This window comes from Thalassophryne amazonica, chromosome 2 (genome assembly GCF_902500255.1).
Source record: "Thalassophryne amazonica chromosome 2, fThaAma1.1, whole genome shotgun sequence".
Taxonomy (NCBI): Eukaryota; Metazoa; Chordata; class Actinopteri; order Batrachoidiformes; family Batrachoididae; genus Thalassophryne; species Thalassophryne amazonica.
This window is the reverse complement of record NC_047104.1, coordinates 84507275-84532714: the sequence shown is the minus strand read 5'-3', so window position 1 is coordinate 84532714 and position 25440 is coordinate 84507275. Positions and strand designations below refer to the sequence as shown.

The 25440-nt window shown below is 43.1% G+C and overlaps 1 protein-coding gene across 1 annotated transcript in view; it reads right to left on the bottom strand.

Moving 5' to 3' along the window:
• LOC117503844 (CUB and sushi domain-containing protein 1-like) overlaps positions 1-25440 on the bottom strand; it is a 2069078-nt gene that overhangs the window by 667652 nt on the left and 1375986 nt on the right. The window contains exons 22-23 of the mRNA XM_034163109.1: positions 19384-19599; positions 18834-19022 (exon numbers count right to left, since the gene is read on the bottom strand). Coding sequence (XP_034019000.1) covers positions 18834-19022; positions 19384-19599 — 405 coding nt within the window. The remainder of the gene's footprint in view (positions 1-18833; positions 19023-19383; positions 19600-25440) is intronic.

Genomic DNA, 25440 nt, shown 5'->3' with positions numbered 1-25440 from the left:
TTGAAGCATTAAATAATGGTAGGGCTTCCTTGAGCAGCCTGGTAGGAATGGGGTCTAATAAACATGTTGATGGTTTGGATGAAGTAACTAATGAAAATAACTCAGACAGAACAATCGGAGAGAAAGAGTCTAACCAAATACCGGCATCACTGAAAGCAGCCAAAGATAACGATACGTCTTTGGGATGGTTATGAGTAATTTTTTCTCTAATAGTTAAAATTTTGTTAGCAAAGAAAGTCATGAAGTCATTACTAGTTAAAGTTAATGGAATACTCAGCTCAATAGAGCTCTGACTCTTTGTCAGCCTGGCTACAGTGCTGAAAAGAAACCTGGGGTTGTTCTTATTTTCTTCAATTAGTGATGAGTAGAAAGATGTCCTAGCTTTACGGAGGGCTTTTTTATAGAGCAACAGACTCTTTTTCCAGGCTAAGTGAAGATCTTCTAAATTAGTGAGACGCCATTTCCTCTCCAACTTACGGGTTATCTGCTTTAAGCTACGAGTTTGTGAGTTATACCACGGAGTCAGACACTTCTGACTCACTTCAAAACATCAAATCTAGGCTTTCATCTCAAATGTACTTTCTGTCAAACTACCGGGTCTTCTTTGTAAGAAAATCCTCCTCTACACCATTTAATCAAGAAGCTGGATTTTATATTTTTAATTAATTTATATCAAGTCTTACAGATTTGCATTCAGTTTGAGTTAAAGAAGGCAATTTTAGTAAAAATGTATTTGAAATGGAATAAACAAATTAAAATGTGTGAAATACCAAGTATTCCAATACTTTTGAGGGCAATTGGAAACACTGAGGAGCAGCATCTTACATCTCACATATAGTGCAGCAGATATGAGAATATTTAGAGTGGGATCCTGCAAATGGTGATACAAGCATCAAATTTGGCATAAATAATCCATAGACATGAACCCTTTAAAAAAAACTGATTGGCCACTTGAGTTTTCAATTGGCAGCCAGGTAGGGGTCAACTGAAGAATTACACAGGGGTTAAAATTAAAAAATGCTCCAATCATATAGAAAACTGCACCATATTATTTGCCCGATCATAACGATTGCAAAAAGGTATACTTTGAACAATCTGTGACTGAATGTTATGGAGTTATGAGGTAAAACTAGCAGAAATGGTGACAAAGGTCAGTTTCAGTTTGTACAGGGTCAAAAATTAAAGTTGCTCCATTAATTTTGCTCCAGCTGTATTTGTGCTGAATTTGATGCTTGTATCACCATTTGAAGGATTGTTTCAGTTATCTGTTGCACTAATAAACCAACAGAGCATGAACCAGCTGCTGGCTGTTAGCACATGTGTATATACAGCCCAGTCTCACGTTTTCTTTTTTTTTTTCATGCTCCCATCACGAAATGAGTCAAATTTTCGTGACAGGGTTTTTTTTAACCCACTATTACTAACCCTACTCCTACCCCCACCCCTAACCTCAACCATAAACTAATCCTACTCCTTCCCCCCACCCTAACCATAACCACCCAACCCCCCGCTTCACTTTTAATTCTGTGCAGCCATCAAGTAATGAATTAGAATGAATTTGTGCTGCCGTGATGAAAATGAGGCGCTTTTCATCACAATATCACGAACCAATAGATTCATGTATATTTCGTGGCTTGGTATATAAGGCAACCCAAATTAAAGGAGAAATGATGCTTTTAACAACCTGGACCTCATTTTTGACATAAAATACAGTCGTTTACTCACCAATATATGTTTTGGTGTGATTAGAAGTTAGAAGAAAATTAGAAGATTGGAAGAACCTCACAGTCAATGTTACTCGCTGATTTAACAATGCAGCTCTTTCAACCAGACGTGTGGTGCCGTGACATGTCAATCATCTGTGTCCAATCAGATTTCAGGGGAGTCCAGTGAAGCCCCGGCCTCCACTCTATCTCCACCCATGCCAGGAAGTGTTCAACATTTGACATTTCCTGTTTCACTGTGATTGAAAATTTAGCACTTCCTGTTTGAGTGTGAGCTTGCCACTGAATTCCCTTGAGATTCCATAGGATCTCATCTGTCAATTCAGGAAGTGTTTGTCATTTGAACATTTCCTGTTTTACCATGGATTAAGAATTTGGCACTTCCTGTTTGGGACTCCCTGCAACATGACCGAACTTCACAACGCTTTGCTCGTACTAATAATGGGATGTAATTAAATAACTCTTTATTTACAAACACGGGCCTTTGTAATTTGTTACTGAGGATGATTACTGAGGCAAATTCAGCACAATGTATCAATTCACATATGATTCAATGAAATGTTTAATTGTACATTTTTTGGCTGCATGTATGAAGACATGCTGCATTTATTTTATTTATTATTTATTTATTTTTGTCCATTTTGTGGATGGAGATGTACATGAACATTGGTCTTAATTTAACCCATGCATAAAACAGGTAATTTCATAAAAAAGGTGGGTACCTTTGACAAAAATGAATAAATCAGTCTATTGAATTTCAGTTATTTATTATACCAGCTGTAGCAGTTATTTTATTATTATTGTTTTGTTGCTTATGACTGCTTTCCAAATTATTGGAGTTGTTTATCATTATCATGGATCCATGTGTCCATCTGGTCTTTCTAACACAGTTCCAGCTGTATAAGGTGAAGAGCCTCAGGCATCCTTGAACCTGGGAGGTTACACTTGGGAGACAAGCACACTTACTGCTTGTACCACTGTGCTGTCACACAACAGGAGAACACATAATAGACTGTATGCCATATTACCACATTGCAGGGTTGGAGACCAAGTGGTTAATCAATCAATCAATCAATCAATTTTATTTATATAGCGCCAAATCACAACAAACAGTTGCCCCAAGGCACTTTATATTGTAAGGCAAGGCCATACAATAATTACGTAAAAACCCCAACGGTCAAAACGACCCCCTGTGAGCAAGCACTTGGCGACAGTGGGAAGGAAAAACTCCCTTTTAACAGGAAGAAACCTCCAGCAGAACCAGGCTCAGGGAGGGGCAGTGTTCTGCTGGGACTGGTTGGGGCTGAGGGAGAGAACCAGGAAAAAGACATGCTGTGGAGGGGAGCAGAGATCAATCACTAATGATTAAATGCAGAGTGGTGCATACAGAGCAAAAAGAGAAAGAAACACTCAGTGCATCATGGGAACCCCCCAGCAGTCTAAGTCTAAAGCAGCATAACTAAGGGATGGTTCAGGGTCACCTGATCCAGCCCTAACTATAAGCTTTAGCAAAAAGGAAAGTTTTAAGCCTAATCTTAAAAGTAGAGAGGGTGTCTGTCTCCCTGATCTGAATTGGGAGCTGGTTCCACAGGAGAGGAGCCTGAAAGCTGAAGGCTCTGCCTCCCATTCTACTCTTACAAACCCTAGGAACTACAAGTAAGCCTGCAGTCTGAGAGGGAAGCGCTCTATTGGGGTGATATGGTACTATGAGGTCCCTAAGATAAGATGGGACCTGATTATTCAAAACCTTATAAGTAAGAAGAAGAATTTTAAATTATCTTCTAGAATTAACAGGAAGCCAATGAAGAGAGGCCAATATGGGTGAGATATGCTCTCTCCTTCTAGTCCCCGTTAGTACTCTAGCTGCAGCATTTTGAATTAACTGAAGGCTTTTTAGGGAACTTTTAGGACAACCTGATAATAATGAATTACAATAGTCCAGCCTAGAGGAAATAAATGCATGAATTAGTTTTTCAGCATCACTCTGAGACAAGACCTTTCTAATTTTAGAGATATTGCGTAAATGCAAAAAAGCAGTCCTACATATTTATTTAATATGCGCTTTGAATGACATATCCTGATCAAAAATGACTCCAAGATTTCTCACAGTATTACTAGAGGTCAGGGTAATGCCATCCAGAGTAAGGATCTGGTTAGACACCATGTTTCTAAGATTTGTGGGGCCAAGTACAATAACTTCAGTTTTATCTGAGTTTAAAAGCAGGAAATTAGAGGTCATCCATGTCTTTATGTCTGTAAGACAATCCTGCAGTTTAGCTAATTGGTGTGTGTCCTCTGGCTTCATGGATAGATAAAGCTGGGTATCATCTGTGTAACAATGAAAATTTAGGCAATGCCGTCTAATAATACTGCCTAAGGGAAGCATGTATAAAGTGAATAAAATTGGTCCTAGCACAGAACCTTGTGGAACTCCATAATTAACCTTAGTCTGTGAAGAAGATTCCCCATTTACATGAACAAATTGTAATCTATTAGATAAATATGATTCAAACCACCGCAGTGCAGTGCCTTTAATACCTATGGCATGCTCTAATCTCTGTAATAAAATTTTATGGTCAACAGTATCAAAAGCAGCACTGAGGTCTAACAGAACAAGCACAGAGATGAGTCCACTGTCTGAGGCCATAAGAAGATCATTTGTAACCTTCACTAATGCTGTTTCTGTACTATGATGAATTCTAAAACCTGACTGAAACTCTTCAAATAGACCATTCCTCTGCAGATGATCAGTTAGCTGTTTTACAACTACCCTTTCAAGAATTTTTGAGAGAAAAGGAAGGTTGGAGATTGGCCTATAATTAGCTAAGATAGCTGATTCAAGTGATGGCTTTTTAAGTAATGGTTTAATTACTGCCACCTTAAAAGCCTGTGGTACATAGCCAACTAATAAAGATAGATTGATCATATTTAAGATCGAAGCATTAAATAATGGTGGGGCTTCCTTGAGCAGCCTGGTAGGAATGGGGTCTAATAGACATGTTGATGGTTTGGAGGAAGTAACTAATGAAAATAACTCAGACAGAACAATCTGAGAGAAAGAGTCTAACCAAATACCGGCATCACTGAAAGCAGCCAAAGATAACGATACGTCTTTGGGATGGTTATGAGTAATTTTTTCTCTAATAGTTAAAATTTTATTAGCAAAGAAAGTCATGAAGTCATTACTAGTTAAAGTTAAAGGAATACTCGGCTCAATAGAGCTCTGACTCTTTGTCAGCCTGGCTACAGTGCTGAAAAGAAACCTGGGGTTGTTCTTATTTTCTTCAATTAGTGATGAGTAGTAAGATGTCCTAGCTTTATGGAGGGCTTTTTTATAGAGCAACAGACTCTTTTTCCAGGCTAAGTGAAGATCTTCTAAATTAGTGAGACGCCATTTCCTCTCCAACTTAGGGGTTATCTGCTTTAAGCTGCGAGTTTGTGAGTTATACCACGGAGTCAGGCACTTCTGATTTAAAGCTCTCTTTTTCAGAGGAGCTACAGCATCCAAAGTTATCTTCAATGAGGATGTAAACCTATTGACGAGATACTCTATTTAGGTTTAGGTAGCTACTCTGCACTGTGTTGGTATATGGCATTAGAGAACATAAAGAAGGAATCATATCCTTAAACCTAGTTACAGCACTTTCTGAAAGACTTCTAGTGTAATGAAACTTATTCCCCACTGCTGGGTAGTCCATCAGAGTACCGTATTTTCCGGACTATAAGTCGCACTTTTTTACATGTTTTGGCCGGGGGTGCGACCTATACTCCGGTGCGACTTATAAATGAAAAATATACCGGTAGGATCTCAATTAATTTACTGTAACAAAACAATTTTACGTGACAGAGTCGATCTATGTTTTAAAATGGCCACCGGAAAAGGAAATGCAATGCATCATGGGCACTGTAGTATGACGGCCATCCTATAGTTCATGCTGGTCGCGATAACCAATCAGAGAACAGAACTTTGGATGCGTATTCCTCACCTCACCCACAGCGTGTGAAGCTGACGAACACGGTGCTTGCTGTTATTCCGGCATGGCGAACAGAACAGCTTCAACCCTTGGATATCAATGTGAGCAGAGTGTTTAAGTTGACGCTGAGAGCTGCGTGGGAGCATTGGGTGAGCGACGGCAGAGGATTAGCGTGTGCACTTGGAAGGAGCTGGCGTCGATGATTGCGAAAAGCGTTTGAAGCAGACGAACATGGTGTTTATTCCGGGATGGCTAACAAGACAGCTTCAACCCTTGGATATCAGTGTGAGCAGAGTTGACGCTGAGAGCTGCATGGGAGCACTGAGCGACGGCGGCGGATTAGCGTCTGCACTTGGAAGGAGCTGGATCGACACCGCTGGGTGGTCATGAGCTGCGCAGGTAGGTGCTGCATGGTTCGGCTCGCAATGTGGTCCGCAAAATACAAACATATCCGTAGGTAAAATGCAGCTCACGAGAGGGCACTCGAGGCTTGTGTGACTGTTCCTGCGACTTCTGACTACCATAGAAAAATAAAAATTTTAACGTTACTGATAACATAACAAGACAACGGAGAAGGCCCGAAAAAATGCCACCAAAAAGAAAATCATACTCTGCAGATTACAAGTTGCGACTGGTGAAATATGCATCCGAAAACGGTAGCCGTCACAATATTATCATCTGAACTTTTCATGTTAACATACCTGTATGTCCATGGGACTTATAGTCCAGTGGACCTTATTTATGGTTTATTTTTCTTTATAATGGATAAAGTGGCTGGTGCGACTTATACTCCGGTGCGACTTATTTATGGTTTATTTTTCTTTATAATGGATAAAGTGGCTGGTGCGACTTATACTCCGGTGCGACTTATAGTCCGGAAAATACAGTAAATGTAAATGTTATTAAGAAATGATCAGACAGAAGGGAGTTTTCAGGGAATACTGTTAAGTCTTCAATTTCCATACCATAAGTCAGAACAAGATCTAAGATATGATTAAAGTGGTGGGTAGACTCATTTACATTTTGAGCAAAGCCAATTGAGTCTAATAATATATTAAATGCAGTGTTGAGGCTGTCATTCTCAGCATCTGTGTGGATGCTAAAATCGCCCACTATAATTATCTTATCTGAGCTAAGCACTAAGTCAGACAAAAGGTCTGAAAATTCACAGAGAAACTCACAGTAACAACCAGGAGGACGATAGATAACAACAAATAAAACTGGTTTTTGGGACTTCCAATTTGGATGGACAAGACTAAGAGTCAAGCTTTCAAATGAATTAAAGCTCTGTCTGGGTTTTTGATTAATTAATAAGCTGGAATGGAAGATTGCTGCTAATCCTCCGCCTCGGCCCGTGCTACGAGCATTCTGGCAGTTAGTGTGACTCGGGGGTGTTGACTCATTTAAACTAACATATTCATCCTGCTGTAACCAGGTTTCTGTAAGGCAGAATAAATCAATATGTTGATCAATTATTATATCATTTACTAACAGGGACTTAGAAGAGAGAGACCTAATGTTTAATAGACCACATTTAACTGTTTTAGTCTGTGGTGCAGTTGAAGGTGCTATATTATTTTTTCTTTTTGAATTTTTATGCTTAAATAGATTTTTGCTGGTTATTGGTGGTCTGGGAGCAGGCACCGTCTCTACGGGGATGGGGTAATGAGGGGATGGCAGGGGGAGAGAAGCTGCAGAGAGGTGTGTAAGACTACAACTCTGCTGCCTGGTCCCAACCCTGGATAGTCACGGTTTGGAGGATTTAAGAAAATTGGCCAGATTTCTAGAAATGAGAGCTGCTCCATCCAAAGTGGGATGGATGCCGTCTCTCCTAACAAGACCAGGTTTTCCCCAGAAGCTTTGCCAATTATCTATGAAGCCCACCTCATTTTTTGGACACCACTCAGACAGCCAGCAATTCAAGGAGAACATGCGGCTAAACATGTCACTCCCAGTCTGATTGGGGAGGGGCCCAGAGAAAACTACAGAGTCCGACATTGTTTTTGCAAAGTTACACACCGATTCAATGTTAATTTTAGTGACCTCCGATTGGCGTAACCGGGTGTCATTACTGCCGAAGTGAATTACAATCTTACCAAATTTACGCTTAGCCTTAGCCAGCAGTTTCAAATTTCCTTCAATGTCGCCTGCTCTGGCCCCCGGAAGACAATTGACTATGGTTGCTGGTGTCGCTAATTTCACATTTCTCAAAACAGAGTCATCAATAACCAGAGATTGATCCTCAGCGGGTGTGTCGCCGAGTGGGGAAAAACGGTTAGAAATGTGAACGGGTTGGCGGTGTACACGGGGCTTCTGTTTAGGGCTACGCTTCCTCCTCACAGTCACCCAGTCGGCCTGCTTTCCCGGCTGCTCGGGATCTGCCAGAGGGAAACTAACGGCGGCTAAGCTACCTTGGTCCGTACCGACTACAGGGGCCTGGCTAGCTGTAGAATTTTCCACGGTGCAGAGCCGAGTCTCCAATTCGCCCAGCCTGGCCTCCAAAGCTACGAATAAGCTAGACTTATTACAAGTACCATTACTGCTAAAGGAGGCCGAGGAATAACTAAACATTTCACACCCAGAGCAGAAAAGTGCGGGAGAGACAGGAGAAGCCGCCATGCTAAACCGGGTAAGAGCTAGTAGCTGCGCTAAGCTAGTGGATTCCTAAAAACACACAGTGAATAATGTGTAAATAATTTAGAGGTGATTCAGCAGAGGGAGTGCTTTAGTTAAGGAACGTGAAGATTACACTGTGAAGCAAATCGTTATCTAGGTAACTAGATCAATCTAACTGCACAGATTAAACAGCTAACAGATACAGCAAAACACTGCTGTTCTCCGGAACAGGAAGTGATACAATACCGCAGTGCACTTGTTTCCAGTACGGAAGACTCATGGTTCAGTACCACCCCTCACCTTTGTCCATCCAGGCATCCAGTCTAAAACTTGTGCCATATCTACATGCAGATCCACCTAAGATCTACCACGGTGACCTTAAGTGAAAATCAAGGGAGAAGTCAAAGGGACTTATTGTCTAATAATTTATTTGTACAAATTCACTATGAGTTCTGAAAAACGTCTGTTTAGAACTGAGCATGCCGAATACCACAAGGATAAAATGAATTCTGCAGTTCATTTCATTTTCAGATGAATTCACACCACGCGACTGAATGGTGCTGCAAGCAGTTTGTGTGTTTGCTTCCCAAACTGGTCCAATTATCCTTTTATTAATATATTCCAAATTACTGTGGTTTTATACTGTCAATGTTACCGTATTTTCTGTAAAAGTATTTAAATATTTTTTTCCAAATTTTGTTTTATACCAGTTCATTTCCATCAAAGAATATTTTGAAAAAGAGCTTTAAAGCAAAACCATAAAAATAACATTAGTAAAACTGAAAATGTATGCAAAAGAAATCAGTGCAAAATTAAAAGGCTGGCAACCAAAAAGTTCAGCATTATTACTTTAGAAAATGTGTTTTGGAAAAAGGATGTAGAATTATCTTGCAGGTGCAGTGCTAATTGAAGTTTCAATCAGGGGTACTTGGTGCACATAGAGTTTTGTCATATGGGAATGAAAAGAGCATAAAAGATGAGTGACATGTCTTTTAATCTGCACTGACGACCACGTCGACTTGGCATGAACAAGAGAGAATGGAAATGAAGAGACAAACCAGTGCCGTGGGTACGGAAACAGAGTGGTCCTTCTGTGAAACATCAAAATGCAAAAAAATGCAAATGTGTCATAGCTTCTCTAAACATATCAGTCAACAGAGGAGAACTATGGTACTGTGATCCTCTGTAATTACTGTGAAAGTAAAGACAGTGTTGAAAGAATATGACAGAGAGGGAGAATGGATGAAAGCGTGAGAACGTAGGCGATGAACTGAGGTAGATAGGGCACTCTGAATTTACCAAGAAAGAAATTACGAAAGAGAAAAAGCAGTAATAAAAGACTGCATTAATACAATTCATATAGCATGTAAGAACACAATTATCTCAGTAACGACAGTCTAACTACAGAAAAGAAGGAGAAGAAACTTAGAAAGTTTAAAAACACTGAGAAAGAGAGTGAGAATGAGAAACAGAGAGAGAGAGCGAGAGATGCTGCCAGCTGTTGTTGCTCCATTTCCTCTTAGGTCTGATCTCTTGACAGATAATGCTATTACGGCATTTCTCTGGCTGCTCTTTTTGGAACATGAAAATTACTAGCAGCCATCAGTCAGACACTTGCAAATCATCACCAGAATCCAAGGAAATGCTGATACTCATCAACAACTTACAACCCACTTATAGCCAAATCCTGGAAAACAAAAGTAGCAGCCAGTCAGTTAACGGCAAATTACTACTGTGAAAACCAGTAATCTGGTAAATGGCAGCCTCCATTATTCCTCCATTATTTCAAAATGGAGGAAATTTATTTTTCACTTAAAATTCTGCTCACAATACCCCATAATGACATGTATTTTTTTTTTTTTTGCAAATTTATTAAAATAATATGATAAAAAAAACTAAGAAATCACATAAATAGGCTGCATTTGTCTATAAGCCACAGGTCTACACGTTGTAACATGAGATATTTACACAGAAAGATTTTTTTTAACTTTTAATTAAATACATACACTTCCATGCTTTTTTTCACATCATCCAGCACGCACACAGTGCCGTGTGCCATCTCTGCTCCACACAGAAAACTGAGTAATTTTAACTTTTTTTGTGGGAGATAATTCCACTGCATGCAGCCAGGATCACCTGGTGTCTATGGTAAATGAGATGTTAATGAAGCGCTGTGAATTTTCAAATTGTGGCTCAAAGACAGAGACCCGGTTGGGGGTGGGGGGGCTCTGTTGACTGATCTGACAGAGGCACAACTGTAGCGCAAACTGCCCGGGACTTTTCTTCAGCCACGAAAAGGATTTAAAGTATTTTCAGATGTCATTTTCTTCAGGACGTGTTGCTGAATCCAATAAAACTAACAGATAAGAATTTATATTTATTGTGTGTGTGAATTTACGCCGCATGAGGACCGCAGCTTTCAGCCAATAAATAGACAGCATCAACTGATTTATTTCTACTCATGAGAAAGCATGTAAAAGTCAGTAAATTAGCCGCATCATTGTATAACCCTTTGAATCCAGGGTATAATTTGCCATTTTTGACTACTTTTGGTGTTACCTTTATAATTTACCTTTAAAAAGTGTTTACCTGGCCTTGTTTGGTGTCATTTTGTTCCAACACAATCTCACCTGTGTGACTTTACAGTTTTTCCATTCATTCTGACCTACTGTATTAACACAGTGAACCTAAAATCACACAAAGAACATCAAATCTGACTTGAAAAAAAATCTGATTTTTTTTTACTGTGAAAACCACAAACTTGTTTAATGAATCATTTTCATAACTTCAAATTCAATTCAAAAACATATCTACAAATATAGTGCAGGAAATGCTAATGCTAAACTATTTAGAAAACAATCAGATGTCAAACTAAGATTTAGAATGTAAATATAAATGGTCAATTTCAAAACATATGTACAATATAGTGCAGGACATGCTAAACTGTGTGTGAAATAGTCAGATATCTCAATATGATTTAGAATGTAAATATAAATTGTACATTTCAAAAACATATTGTGTAGGAAATGCTCATGCTAAACTATTTAGAAGACAATCAGATGTCGAAATGAGATTTAGAATGTAAATATAAATGGAAAATTAAAAAAAACATGTACAGTGTAGTGCAGGACATGGTAATCTATTTGTGCCACTCAAAAAAAAAAAAAAAATCCTGTCCAACACAACACAGAGGGGCACATCGCAGACCTGACACTTCCACGGTGTGTCAGTCCTCTTGTTGCCCACGTGAAGGCACCGTTGGCACCCCAATCTGCCTTTTGTGGTTTTTTGGCGAGGATCTGTGCCTGTCACAATTGGCACAGGAACATGGTTCTGGCTCCTGCTCTGTGGGACACCTGTTTTGTCTGTGCCACACAACTGACACACCAGCTCCACCATAAAGTCCTTGTGTGTCATGGGCTGCACTTGCTTGACACTGGTGAGCTCATGATGCAAGATGAATGCATTTGTGGTTGCAATGCCAAGTGCAGCAACACTGTCCCATGCAGTTTTCCGATGGGTGGAGTAGGCCTGGATGAGCTGGTCAGATAGGTCGACGCCACCCTTTTTATTATAAGCCAACACTGGGGTAGGACAAGGAATGTCTTTCACCATCCAGCGTCCATCCTTCGCATCCTTCACTCTTCTCCACACTGTCTCACCCGAAAATACATGATAGATGGTGGAGCACACAGACACCTCCCGTGTGTCCATCCAATTTACAAGCACCAGAGGCCCCTCTCTTATCAATCTTATAGATCTTCTTTCAGATTTTTTTGTGAGAGCATTTGCCCTCCATCTGGGGCATACTCGTCTGTTCTCCCTGTATGTGTCACATGCCCCAAACGTCATGTTAGTCAGGTCCATGAACCGTATGGGACTTGTGCAAAAATTGTCCATGTAAATGTGGTACCCAGTACCAAGCGAGGATGGCTGGATCAGGTTCATGACCACATTGTACGACAGCCCGTTCTGACTTGTGGTCACAGTCTTGCCAGTGTAAATGGTGAACTTGAGTGTGTAGCCATTACTTGAAACAGCCAACACAAAAAGTTTCATGCCCCATTTTGTTGGCTTGTCCTTCAAATATTGAGTCATTCAGGTTTTTGCTTTCGTCACCACCATCCTTTCATCCACTGCAAGCTCCCTCCTCGGGTGGTAATAAGCCTGGCAGGCACTGAGGATGTCATCATAAAGATGCCTGATTCAAAACAGTTTCACCTGCTGTTCCCTTTTTTCTATCATTTTCTACATCTTCATCTGGATCACTTATGTGGATGTTATAGAATATTGATCTAAATCTGTCTCTGGACATTGCTTTTGCTGAAAAGGGCACAGACAAAAGATGACTTTGTTTCCAGTAGTCCTGGAGACTTGGCAACAACATGTATATCAGAAGCAGTTGTGGGCACAGCTAACTAAAAAGTTAGCTTCGATAACAGCTAATCAAGGATCAAGGATCAAGGAAATTTTATTGTCATATGCACAGAACAGAAGAACTTTCCTGCACAATGAAATGTGGCTACTGCATTTAACCCATCCTATTTGCCAGTAGGAGCAGAGGTCACCATTAGGCGCCCGGGGACCAGCTCCAGATGTACATCCCTGCCTTGGTCAACAACAGGGCTGAGCAAACCAACACCGACCCATAACAAACAACACACATAACACACAACACATAGGCCGGCCCGGTACATAAAACATATATATGAAGCAAAACACGAGGGAAAAGGAGAAGAAGAAAAAAAAAAAAAAACCCTCATAGCCGCTGCATTACACAGCGGCAATGAGGAAAAAAAAAATCCCATCAGCACAAAAAAACAATAATCACAGAGACAAAACAAGGACACAGGACGACAACCGAGATTTGAAAGGACCAATTTATCAGAACACTCCGGAAGGCAGCCAGTTTCGGCGCCGTCGACGGCCTTGTTCGACAGTCTGGGGGGGGGAAGGGAACAGCCCTGCGCAGGCTGAGAAAGTCCTGGACAGTTCACAGTTCACGTCAGGGCTGGAGAAGCTGAGGGGAGGGGGGAAGACCAGGGAGCGAGGCATAAGAGTGTTGTTCTTCTGAGGAGGTATCTTATCACAGCGACCTTGAAGTGCAGCTGTATTGGGGAAGCCAAATTAATAGCCAGATTAACAGATGCCTGAAAGATTCCACAGTTCTGAGAACAGAGTTGCTCCCAATGCATCTGAAATGTAGAAATGTAGAATGTGGTCTTCACAGACGGTCAAAGCGGGTTTCCAGGGCTGCAATCTTCCAGAGATGTCATCCAATGCGCGGTTAACCCCCGCCGACTGCGCAGCCACTGCCTTCCCAATCGAATCAATCATATAGGGCAGCTTGGAACGACCAATCAAAGCTGCTTCCACTTTCTTGATTTTCCAGTAAACCAGCAAGTGCCCCGCTCCACACATCAGAAAGCCGGTCACCACCAAGCCGAATATGTACACATCTTCAACGTCCTCCACAGAAAGCATGTAAAGGCACATGACCTGCCATCTCCTCCACGAGTCCATCACGTAACCCATCACATGCGTCCCAGCAGGACAGGTCGGGTCCTCCGCTCCCGAAGATCTTGTAGAAAAAATAGTGTCAATTGCATTCAGAGACCACTTTAACAGATCCATTTTTGTCGTTTCCAGAAGAGCAACGCTGCAGCCTCACAGACAACACGCCACAAAAGCAGGAAAGATAAGGAGGGAGGGAGAAGAGAAAAGTGCGTCCGTCTCGGTCGAGTGCAAGCTGGCTAATCATCCATCCATCCATCCATTTTCTTCCGCTTTATCCGGAGTCGGGTCGCAGGGGCAGCAGCTCAAGCAAAGCCGCCCAGACCTCCCGATCCACACACACCTCCCCCAGCTCCTCCGGGGGAACCCCAAGGTGTTCCCAAGCCAGCCAAGAGATGTAATCCTTCCAGCGTGTCCTGGGTCTTCCCCGGTGCCTCCTCCCAATGGGACGTGCCCGGAACACCTCTCCAGCGGGGCGTCCAGGGGGCATCCGGAAAAGATGCCCGAGCCACCTCAACTGACTCCGTTCGACGTGGAGGAGCAGCGGCTCGAGTCCGAGCTCCTCCTGAGTGACCGAGCTCCTCACCCTATTTCTAAGGAAGCGCCCAGCCACTCTGCGGAGGAAACTCATCTCGGCCGCTTGTACCCGCGATCTCATTCTTTCGGTCATGAGCCAAATCTCATGACCATAGGTGAGGATCGGAACATAGATCGATTGGTAAATCGAGAGCCTACTCAGCTCTCTCTTCACCATGACTGTCCAATACAGCGACCGCATCACTGCAGACGCTGCACCGATCTATCGATCTCACGTTCCATCCGTCCCTCACTCGTGAACAAGACCCCGAGATACTTAAACTCGTCCACTTGAGGCAAGGACACTCCACCGACCTGAAGAGGGCAAAGCAACTTTTTCCAGTTGAGAACGATGGCCTCGGATTTGGAGGTGCTGATTTTCATCCCGGACGCCTCACACTCAGCTGCAAACCACCCCAGTGCATGCTGAAGGTCCTGATTTGACGAAGCCAACAGAACCACATCGTCCGCAAACAGCAGAGACGAGATTCTGTGGCTCCCAAACCAGACCCCCTCTACACCCTGGCTGCACCTAGAAATTCTGTCCATAAAAATAATGAACAGAACCGGTGACAAAGGGCAGCCATGGCGGGGACCAACGTGCACTGGAAACAGGTTTGACTTACTACCGGCAATGCAAACCAAGCTCCTGCTGCGGTCGTACAGGGACCGGATAGCCCTTAGCAAAGGACCCCGGACCCCGTACTCCCGGATCATTCCCCACAGGGTGCCCTGAGGGACACGGTCGAACGCCTTCTCCAGATCCACAAAACACATGTGGACTGGTTGGGCGAACTCCCATGAACTCTCGAGCACCCGATGGAGCATGTAGAGCTGGTCCAGTGTGCTGCGACCAGGACGAAAACCACACTGCTCCTCCTGAATCCTCTCCAGTACTCTGGAATAGACCTTACCGGGGAGGCTGAGGAGTGTGATCCCCCTATAGTTGGAACACACCCTCCGGTCCCCCTTCTTAAACAGAGGGACCATCACCCCAGTCTGTCAATCCAGGGGCACTGTTCCCGATCACCACACAATGTTGCAGAGGCGTGTCAGCCAAGACAGTCCCACAACATCCAGAGACTTAAGGTACTCAGGACGGATTTTATCCACCCCAGGAGCCTTGCCATCGAGGAGCTTCCTAACCACCTCGGTGACTTCTGCCTGGGTAATGGATGAGTCCGCCTCTGGGTCCCCAGTCTCTGCCTCCTCTTCCGAAGACATGACGATGGCATAGAGGAGATCCTCCACCTGCACCGTAAACAGTGCCGGTGGAGAGCTGCTTCCGCCCCCTGAGGCGTCGGACGGTTTGCCAGAATCTCTTCGAGGCCGACCGATAGTCCTCCTCCATAGCCTCCCCGAACTCCTCCCAGACCCGAGTTTTTGCCTCTGCGACCGCACGGGCTGCGGCACGCTTGGCCTGCCGGTACCTGTCAGCTGCCTCTGGGGTCCCACCTACCAACAAAGATAAGTAGGACTCCTTCTTCAGCTTGATGGCATCCCTTACTTCCGGTGTCCACCACCGGGTTCGGGGATTGCCGCCGCGACAGGCACCAGAGACCTTGCGACCACAGCTACGAGCAGCCGCATCGACAATGGAGGTGGAGAACATGGTGCACTCGGACTCCATGTCTCCAACCTCCCCCGGGATCTGGGAGAAGCTCTCCCGGAGGTGGGAGTTGAAGACCTCGCTGACACAGGGTTCCACCAATTGTTCCCAGCAGACCCTCACGATACGTTTGGGCCTGCCAGGTCTTACCGGCTTCCTATCCTCCCAGCGGATCCAACTCACCACCAGGTGGTGATCAGTCGACAGCTCTGCCCCTCTCTTCACTCGAGTGTCCGAGACACGTGGCCGAAGGTCAGATGATATGACTACAAAGTCGATCATTGACCTCTGGCTCAGGGTGTCCTGGTGCCACGTGCACTTATGGACACCCTTGTGCTCGAACATGGTGTTCGTGATGGACAAACTGTGACTAGCACAGAAGTCCAACAACTGAACACCACTCGGGTTCAGATTGGGGAGGCCGTGCTTCCCGATCACCCCCCTCCAGGTCTCACTGTCGCCGCCCACGTGGGCGTTGAAATCCCCCAGGAGAACAATGGAGTCCCCAGTTGGAGCGCCATCTAGTACCCCTCCCAGGGACTCCAGGAAGGTCGTGTACTCTGCACTGCTGCTCGGCCCGTAGGCCGAGACAACGGTGAGAGACCTGTCCCCGACCCGAAGGCGTAGGGACGCGACCCTCTCATTCACCGGAGTGAACTCCAACACTTGGCGACTGAGCTGGGGAGCAATAAGCAATGCGACCCCAGCTCTCCGCCTCTCCCCGTGGGCGACGCCAGAGAAATGAAGCATCCAGCCCCTCTCCAGGAGTTGGGTACCAGAGCCCAAGCTGTGCGTGGAGGTGAGCCCGACTATCTCTAGTCGGTATCTCTCAACCTCCCGCACAACCTCAGTCTCCTTCCCCCCTAGCGAGGTGACATTCCACGTCCCAACAACCAGGGACTGTGAGCATGGACCGGGCCGCCGGGCCACCCGCCCTCGACCACCACCCAATCCTCTCTGCACCCGACCCCCATGGCCCCCTCTGCAGGTGGTGAACCCACAGGAGGGTGGGCCCACATCACCCTTTCGGGCTGAGCCCGGCCGGGCCCCATGGGCTAAGGCCCAACCACCAGGCACTCGCGCGCGAGCCCCAACCCCAGGCCTGGCTCCAAGGTGGGACCCCGGCTCAGCCATACCAGGTGATGTCACGGTCCTTGATCTTTTACTGGTCATGGAGGTTCTGAACTGCCCTTAGTCTGACCCGTCACCTAGGACCTGTTTGCCTTGGGAAACCCTACAGGGAGCACAAAGCTCCCGACAACATAGCTCCTAGGATCATCCGGGTACGCAAACTCCCCCACCACGATAAGGTGGCAGCTAGAGGGGGAGTAGCTGCAAATGTACCAGAGACAATACTGGAATTTATTGGTTATCGGTTATCTGTAACTTACAATACATTTTTGGGTGGGTTATTGTTTTATCTTTATCAAACATAACTTTTCACTTATCTGATTGTCTGTTATCGAAGTTAATTTTTTGGTTATCTGTGCCCACCACTGGCTTATGATCATTATCCTGCTGAAACATGAACCGTCGCCCCAGTCTGAGGTCAAGATCACTTTGGAGCAGGTTTTCAACCAGGATGTCTCTGTACATTGCTGCATTCATCTTCCCCTCAGTTCTGACTATTCTCACAGTTCCTGCGCCTGTAAAACAACCCTACAGCATGATGCTGCCAACACCATGCTTCACTGTCGGGATGGTGGCTAGTTACCTCCAAACATGATACATACATACATCATACCAACGAGTTCAATATTTGTTTCATCAGACAAGGCATTTTGTTTTCCATGGTCTGAGAGTCTTTCAGGTGCCTTTTGGCAAACTCTAGGTGGGCTGCCGTGTGCCTTTTACGAAGGAGTAGCTTACATTTGGCCACTCTACCATACAGGCCTGATTGGTGGATTGCTGCAGATATGGCTGTCCTTCTGGAAGGTTGTCCTCTCTCCCCAGAAGAATGCTGGATGGCAGTCAGCTCTAGGAAGAGTCCCTGGTGGATCCAAATTTCTTCCATTTATGGATGATGGCCACTGTGCTCACTGGGACCTTCAAAGCAGCAGAAATATTTCTGTACCCTTTCCCAGATTTGTGCCTAGAGACAATTCTGTCTGGGAGGTCTACAGACAATTCCTTTGACTTCATGCTTGGTTTGTGGTCTGACATGCACTGTCAACTGTGGTACCTTATATGTAGACAGGTGTGTGCCTTTCCAAATCATGTCCAGTCAACTCAATTTACTCCAGGTGGACTCCAATTAATCTGCAGAAACATCTCAAAGATGATCAGTGTAAACAGGATGGACCTGAGATCAATTCTGAGCTTCATGGCAAAAGCTGTGAATACTTATGTACGTGTGATTTCTTTGTTTATTTTTTTTTATAAATTTGCAAAAAAAAAAAAAAAAAAAAAAAAAAAATATATATATATATATATATATATATATATCATACTGTCATTATGGGGTATTGTGTGTAGAATTGAGGAAAAATAATTTCATCCATTTTGGGATATGGCTGTAAAACATAAAATGTGGAAAAAGTGAAGCGCTGTGAATACTTTCCACATACACGGTAGGTTAAATATGTTACTTCAGCATTCCTCAAAACATTAAGGTCACCAGTTGCATATGCATTTTTGAGGAGAACGGACAGAAATTAAAATTAAATGTTTTACTCAGCTTGAGTTTGTCTTACTGTAAAGACTTCATGGCATTTACTCAGCAATTGCTGCATTGCAATTACTGAGAAAGATCAATGCAAATTGTATTTGTTTTTTCAAGTAGAGCCAGTGAATTATTTTTTAGGATGTACATGATCTTACCTATACATCTTGGTAGTGCATTACTCCAAACATGCCTGCCTCCTCCCAGACAGGTGATCTTGCTGTCTCCTTCAAGTCGGTAGCCATGGAAACAAGAGAAGGCCAGCGAGTCACCAACTCGAAATCTGAATCCCATCCTCCTGCTGAATGCTGGCACACCGGGATCCTCGCATGGCTCTAAGTCATACTCTGCATCCAGGAGAAGAAAGAAACTTCATATACAGCTGTGATGACAACATGAGAAATGCTACTGCAGTAGGAAATGCCTCAGGTGACCTCAGGTGAGGTAAAAAGGGATAGCTTTATCCAGTAAGACTTTGACCAGAGAATATAAACATCCTTCAGTGCAACGTAGTACAAATTATTACTTATGACACTGAAGTCGTACAATGAGAGTATAGCCAGGTAAATTTGTCTGTGTATTGTACACATCTAAATAAGAAATATTCACAATTAGCACTTGCTAAAACAATTCGCAAATAGACAACCATGGTTTTCAGGTGCTAGTATCCAATTCATCAATTTTAACTTCACTTTCCTTTGTTATTACCTGAGAAAGTGATATTAAACCCTTCATAACTCATGGAGAAATCTGATATGAATCGAAGCTGTGCACTGAAGTTTCCATAGAGGCCTGCTTTGACACTAGGAGGCAGTACGGAGCCAGTGAGTCGGGCAACGGGGACCTGGAAATTGCCATCCTCAGTAATGGATAGATAGTCATGGTTCTCCTCCAGATGGAAAGTGTGGAAGACCAGGTGTACACCTAGATGGATTACAGATGACACAGAGTTGAATTAAAAAAAATTGCAACAGATTTTTTTCAATTTTCAATGTATTTTCATTTATATAGCCCCAAATCACAACAACGTTGCCTCAAGGGGCTTCACACAAGTAAGGTCTAAACTTACCAACCCCTAGAGCAAGGACACAGGTGACAGTGGTAAGCAAAAATTCCCTCTGAGGAAGAAACCTCAAGCAGACCAGACTCAAAGGGGTGACCCTCTGCTTGGGCAATGCAACCGACACAAATTACAAAACAATTCACAAAACGAATATACAGGAAATGTTGCTGGTACATATGACAGGAAGGTTTCAGAAACAGACACCACCCCCATCTCTGGATGGAGTTGCACCTCAAACAGAGAGAAAAGAAAAAAAAAACAGAATCAGGCATCAGAAAGGCAATAAACACCATACAATTTGTCAGCATTAAGCAACAAGAGAAGCAAAAAAAAAAAAAAAATACGAAGGTGATCGCTGGCCACTAGTCCTAAGCTTCACTAAAAGACCCAGAATTTAGATGAAGCTGAGGCTGCTGCCCACTCTGTTTCCTAATAAAGAGTAAAAAGCATAGTAACATACTATGCCAGTATGCTAGCCATATGAAAGGGAAAATAACTGCATGTTCAGTCTCAACTTGAAAGTCTCTACAGAATTTGACTGTTTTATTGATGCAGGGAGTTCATTCCACAGAACAGGGGCACGATAAGAGAAAGCTCTGTGACCCACAGACTTTTTATTCATCCTAGGGACACAAAGTAGTCCTAAACCCTGAGAATGCAAAGCCCAGGCCGGTACGTAGGGTCAGCGAAGTAGGGAGGTGCCTGTCTGTGAACAATTTTATAGCCTAGTAGCAGAACCTTAAAATCTGATCTCATTGGGACAGGAAGCCAGTGAAGAGATGCCAAAATGGGTGTGATGTGGTCAAACTTTCTGCTTTGTGTCAAAAGTCTGGCAGCAGCATTTTGAACTAAATGGAGAGCCCTATTGCTGGACTGCGGTAAACCAGAAAACAGAACATTGCAGGAGTCCAATCAAGAAGAGACAAATGCAAGAATCAGGGTCTTAGCATTAGCCATAGAGAGGATGGAATGAATCTTCTCTATATTTTGCAGGTGAAAGAAAGCAGTCTTTCTAATACAGTAGTGTTCAGAATAATAGTAGTGCTATGTGACTAAAAAGATTAATCCAGGTTTTGAGTATATTTCTTATTGTTACATGGGAAACAAGGTAACAGTAGATTCAGTAGATTCTCACAAATCCAACAAGACCAAGCATTCATGATATGCACACTCTTAAGGCTATGAAATTGGGCTATTATTTAAAAAAAGTACAAAAGGGGGTGTTCAAAATAATAGTAGCATCTGCTGTTGACGCTACAAACTCAAAACTTTTATGTTCAAACTGCTTTTTTAGCAATCCTGTGAATCACTAAACTAGTATTTAGTTGTATAACCACATTTTTTCATGATTTCTTCACATCTGCGAGGCATTAATTTTGTTGGTTTGGAACCAAGATTTTGCTCGTTTACTAGTGTGCTTGGGGTCACTGTCTTGTTGAAACACCCATTTCAAGGGCAGGTCCTCTTCAGCATAAGGCAACATGACCTCTTCAAGTATTTTGACCTATCCAAACTGATCCATGATCCCTGGTATGCGATATATAGGCCCAACACCATAGTAGGAGAAACATGCCCATATCATGATGCTTGCACCACAATGCTTGCACCACCATGCTTCACTGTCTTCACTGTGAACTGTGGCTTGAATTCAGAGTTTGGGGGTCGTCTCACAAACTGTCTGCGGCCCTTGGAGCCAAAAAGAACAATTTTACTCTCATCAGTCCACAAATTATTCCTCCATTTCTCTTTAGGCCAGTTGATGTGTTCTTTGGCAAATTGTAACCTCTTCTGCACATGTCTTTTATTTAACAGAGGGACTTTGCGGGGGATTCTTGCAAATAAATTAGCTTCACACAGGCATTTTCTAACTGTCACAGCACTTACAAGCAACTCCAGACTGTCTTTGATCATCCTGGAGCTGATCAATGGGTGAGACTTTGCCATTCTGGTTATTCTTCTATCCATTTTGATGGTTGTTTTCTGTTTTCTTCCATGTGTCTCTGGTTTTTTTTTGTCCATTTTAAAGCATTGGAGATCATTGTAGATGAACAGCCTATAAGTTTTTGCACCTGCGTCTAGATTTTCCCCTCTCCAATCAACTTTTTAATCAAACTACGCTGTTCTTCTGAACAATGTCTTGAACGTCCCATTTTCCTTAGGCTTTCAAAGAGAAAAGCATGTTCAACAGGTGCTGGCTTCATCCTTAAATAGGGGACACCTGATTCACTCCTGTTTGTTCCACAAAATTGACAAACTCTGACTGAATGCCACACTACTATTATTGTGAACGCCCCCTTTTCTACTTTTTTTTATTTACTAATAGCCCAATTTCATAGCCTTAAGAGTGTGCATATCATGAATGCTTGGTCTTGTTGGATTTGTGAGAATCTACTGAATCTACTGTTACCTTGTTTCCCATGTAACAATAAGAAATATACTCAAAACCTGAATTAATCTTTTTAGTCACATAGCACTACTATTATTCTGAACACTACTGTATTAATAATGTGGAGGTCAAATGACAACATAGGACCAAAAATTACCCAAAGGTTCCTCCCTTTGTCAGTGTGATGCATGACACACGATCCTCGGCTAAGCATTAGCTGGTCAAATTGATGCCAATGTCTCACTGGATCAAGAACCATCATTTCAGTCTTATCAGAGTTTAAAAGTAGGAAGTTCTTCTCACTGATACAAGGCAATCTTCTAAGTATTTTATGTGGATGAGATTACCAGCAGTTATTGGCATGTATAACTGAGTATCATCAGCATAGCAGTGAAAGGTAATCCCAAAACGCGATAATATGTGCCCAAAGGGTGCTATATAAAGGGAGAAAAGCAGGGGGCCTAAGACGGACCCCTGTGGAACCCCAAATTTCATGTCACTAAGCTTAGAGGTAGCGTTATTGTACAAAACACAGTGAGAATGACTGGTCAAGTATGACGTTAACCATGCAATTCCCAGTATTCCCAAAATGATTCTCCAGCATACTGAGAAGCAACCTGGTCTCACGGCAAGTTGTGATTCAGCAGCACGAAATATACATTAATTTATTGGTTTGTGATATTGTGACGAAAAGCACCTCATTTTCATCACAGCAGCATGGATTCACTCTAATTAATTCCGTGATGGCTACACAAAATTAAAACTGAAGCGGGGGTCGAGGGTGTTTATGGTTAGGGTTGGGGGAAGAAGTAGGGTTAGGTTATGGTTAAGTTTAGGGTTGGGGATAGGAGTAGGGTTAGTAATAGTGAGTTTAAAAAAGTCACAAAAATCTGACTAATTTCGTGATGGGAAAAAAAAACATGAGACTTGGCTGTGAGTAGAATATGATGATCCATGGTATTAAACGCAGCACTGAGATCAAACAGCACTAGAACCATAGTGGTGTCCGAATCCAGTGTAAGCAGACGATCATTCACCACTTTAGTGAGAGCTGTTTCTGTGTAATGATATTTTCTAAAAGCAGACTGCAGTGGATCAAAAATATTATTCTCAGTAAGGTAGTCCATGAGCTGCTGTGAAACCACATTTCCTAGAATTTTAGAGCAAAATGATAGATTTGATATCGGCCTATAGTTTTTCAATACACTAGGCTCAAGATTAGAATTCTTAACCAATGGTTTAATCTCTGCAGATGTGAAACATTTAGGAACAGATCCAGACGTTAATGAGAGATTAAAAATTTCCAGCACAGTCGGCCCAAGAGTGGGCCACAGGTTCTTAAACAGTTTTGTTCATACAGGATCAAATAAGCAGGTTCTGCTTTTTGTAGACGTGGGTTTCATCAGTATGCCTAGTGAGATACTATCGAATTCTGTAAATCTAGGTAATACCTCAGTAATGGCACCCATCTCAATAGCAGGGTGCAGAGGCTGGGTTAAGGCATGCTGGGATATGTTTAACCTAATGTCTTCTATTATCTTCTCGAAGTAATCCAGGAAATCTTGTGCTGTAAGAAGAGAGCGAACTACTGGTGGTTGTCCATGTGTAAGCGTTGCCACCGTGTCAAAAAAGAACTTTGAGTTATGCTTGTTTTTGTTGATCAAATCAGAGTAATAGGTCCGCTTTGTAGCCAGTAGTGCAGCCAATGGGCCACCCTCAATTTCAGCACCATCCAGTGTAGTCATGGGTATTAAGTTTGCAAAGCACATCCCTCTATGATTTTTATGGACACATCAACGGACGCAGGCCACAGTCTCAACTTGCTGAATGTCCCTCCCTGGCAGATAAACTGCACTATCACCATAATAGATTTTCTGCACTAATTTCCCAGCTAAGCTAATGGATTCCACACCCACATTTGTTATAAGCCTTGCAGGGTCTCAAATCACCTGCTCCGTGGCACAGGAGCAGGTGATGTACAAAACCCAATCTAGAATGATATACAGTGGGGAAAATAAATATTTGATCCACTGTCAGGTTTTCCCACCTACAAAGAATGCAGAGGTCTGTAATTTTTATCATAGGTACACTTCAACTGTGACAGACAGAATCTAAAAAGAAAATCCAGAAAATCACATTGTATTATTTTTGAAGAAATAATTTGCATTGTATTGCATGAAATAAGTATTTGGTAACCTACCAATCAGCAACTATTCTGGCTCTCACAGACCTGTTACTTTTTCTTTAAGAAGCCTTCCTATTCTGTACTCTTTACCTGTAATAATGGCACCTGTTTGAACTTGTTATCTGTATAAAAGACATCTGTCCACACACTCAATCAATCACATTTCAACTTATCCACCATGGCCAAGACCAAAGAGCTGTCTAAGGACACCAGGGACAAAACTGTAGACCTGCACAAGGCTGAGATGGTTTACAGGACAACAGGCAAGCAGCTTGGTGAGAAGACAACAACTGTTGGCATGATTATTAGAAAATGATCTCACCTTGTGCGGTAAGAGTGATTCTGAGAAAGCCCAGAAGTGCATGGGAGGACCTGGTAAATGACCTGAAGAGAGCTGGGACCACAGTCACAAAGATTACATTAGTAACACATGGCACTGTCATGGTTTAAAATCCTGCAGGGCAGCAAGGTCACCCTGCTCAGCCAGCATATGTTCAGGCCCGTTTGAAGTTCACCAGTGACCATCTGGATGATCCAGAGGAGGCATGGGAGAAGGTCATGTGGTCAGATGAGACCAAAATAGAGCTTTTTGGCATCAACTCCACTCGCTGTGTTTGGAGGATGAAAACAACCTCAAGAAAACGGCCCCAACCATGAAGCATGGGGGTGAAAACATCATACTCTGGGGGTGATCTTCTGCAAAGGGGACAGGACAATGTATCAGGGCAGGGGTCATGTATTGCAAGATTTTGGCAAACAACCTCCTTCCCTCAGTAAGAGCATTGAAGATGGGTCATGGCTGGGTCTTCCAGCATAACAATGACCCCAAACACACAGCCAGGGCAGCTAAAAAGTAGCTCCGTAAGAACCATTTCAAGGTCCTGGAGTGGCCAAGCCAGTCTCCAGACCTGAACTCAATAGAAAATCTTTGGAGGGAGCTGAAACTTGAAACCTGAAAGATATGGAGAAGATCTGTATGGAGAAGTGGACCAAAATCCCTGCTGCAGTGTGTGAAAACTTGGTCCAGAACTACAGGAAACATCTGACCTCTGTAATGGCAGACAAATGTTTCTGTACCAAATGTTAAGGTCTGTTTTTCTATTGTATCAAATACTTATTTCATGCAATAAA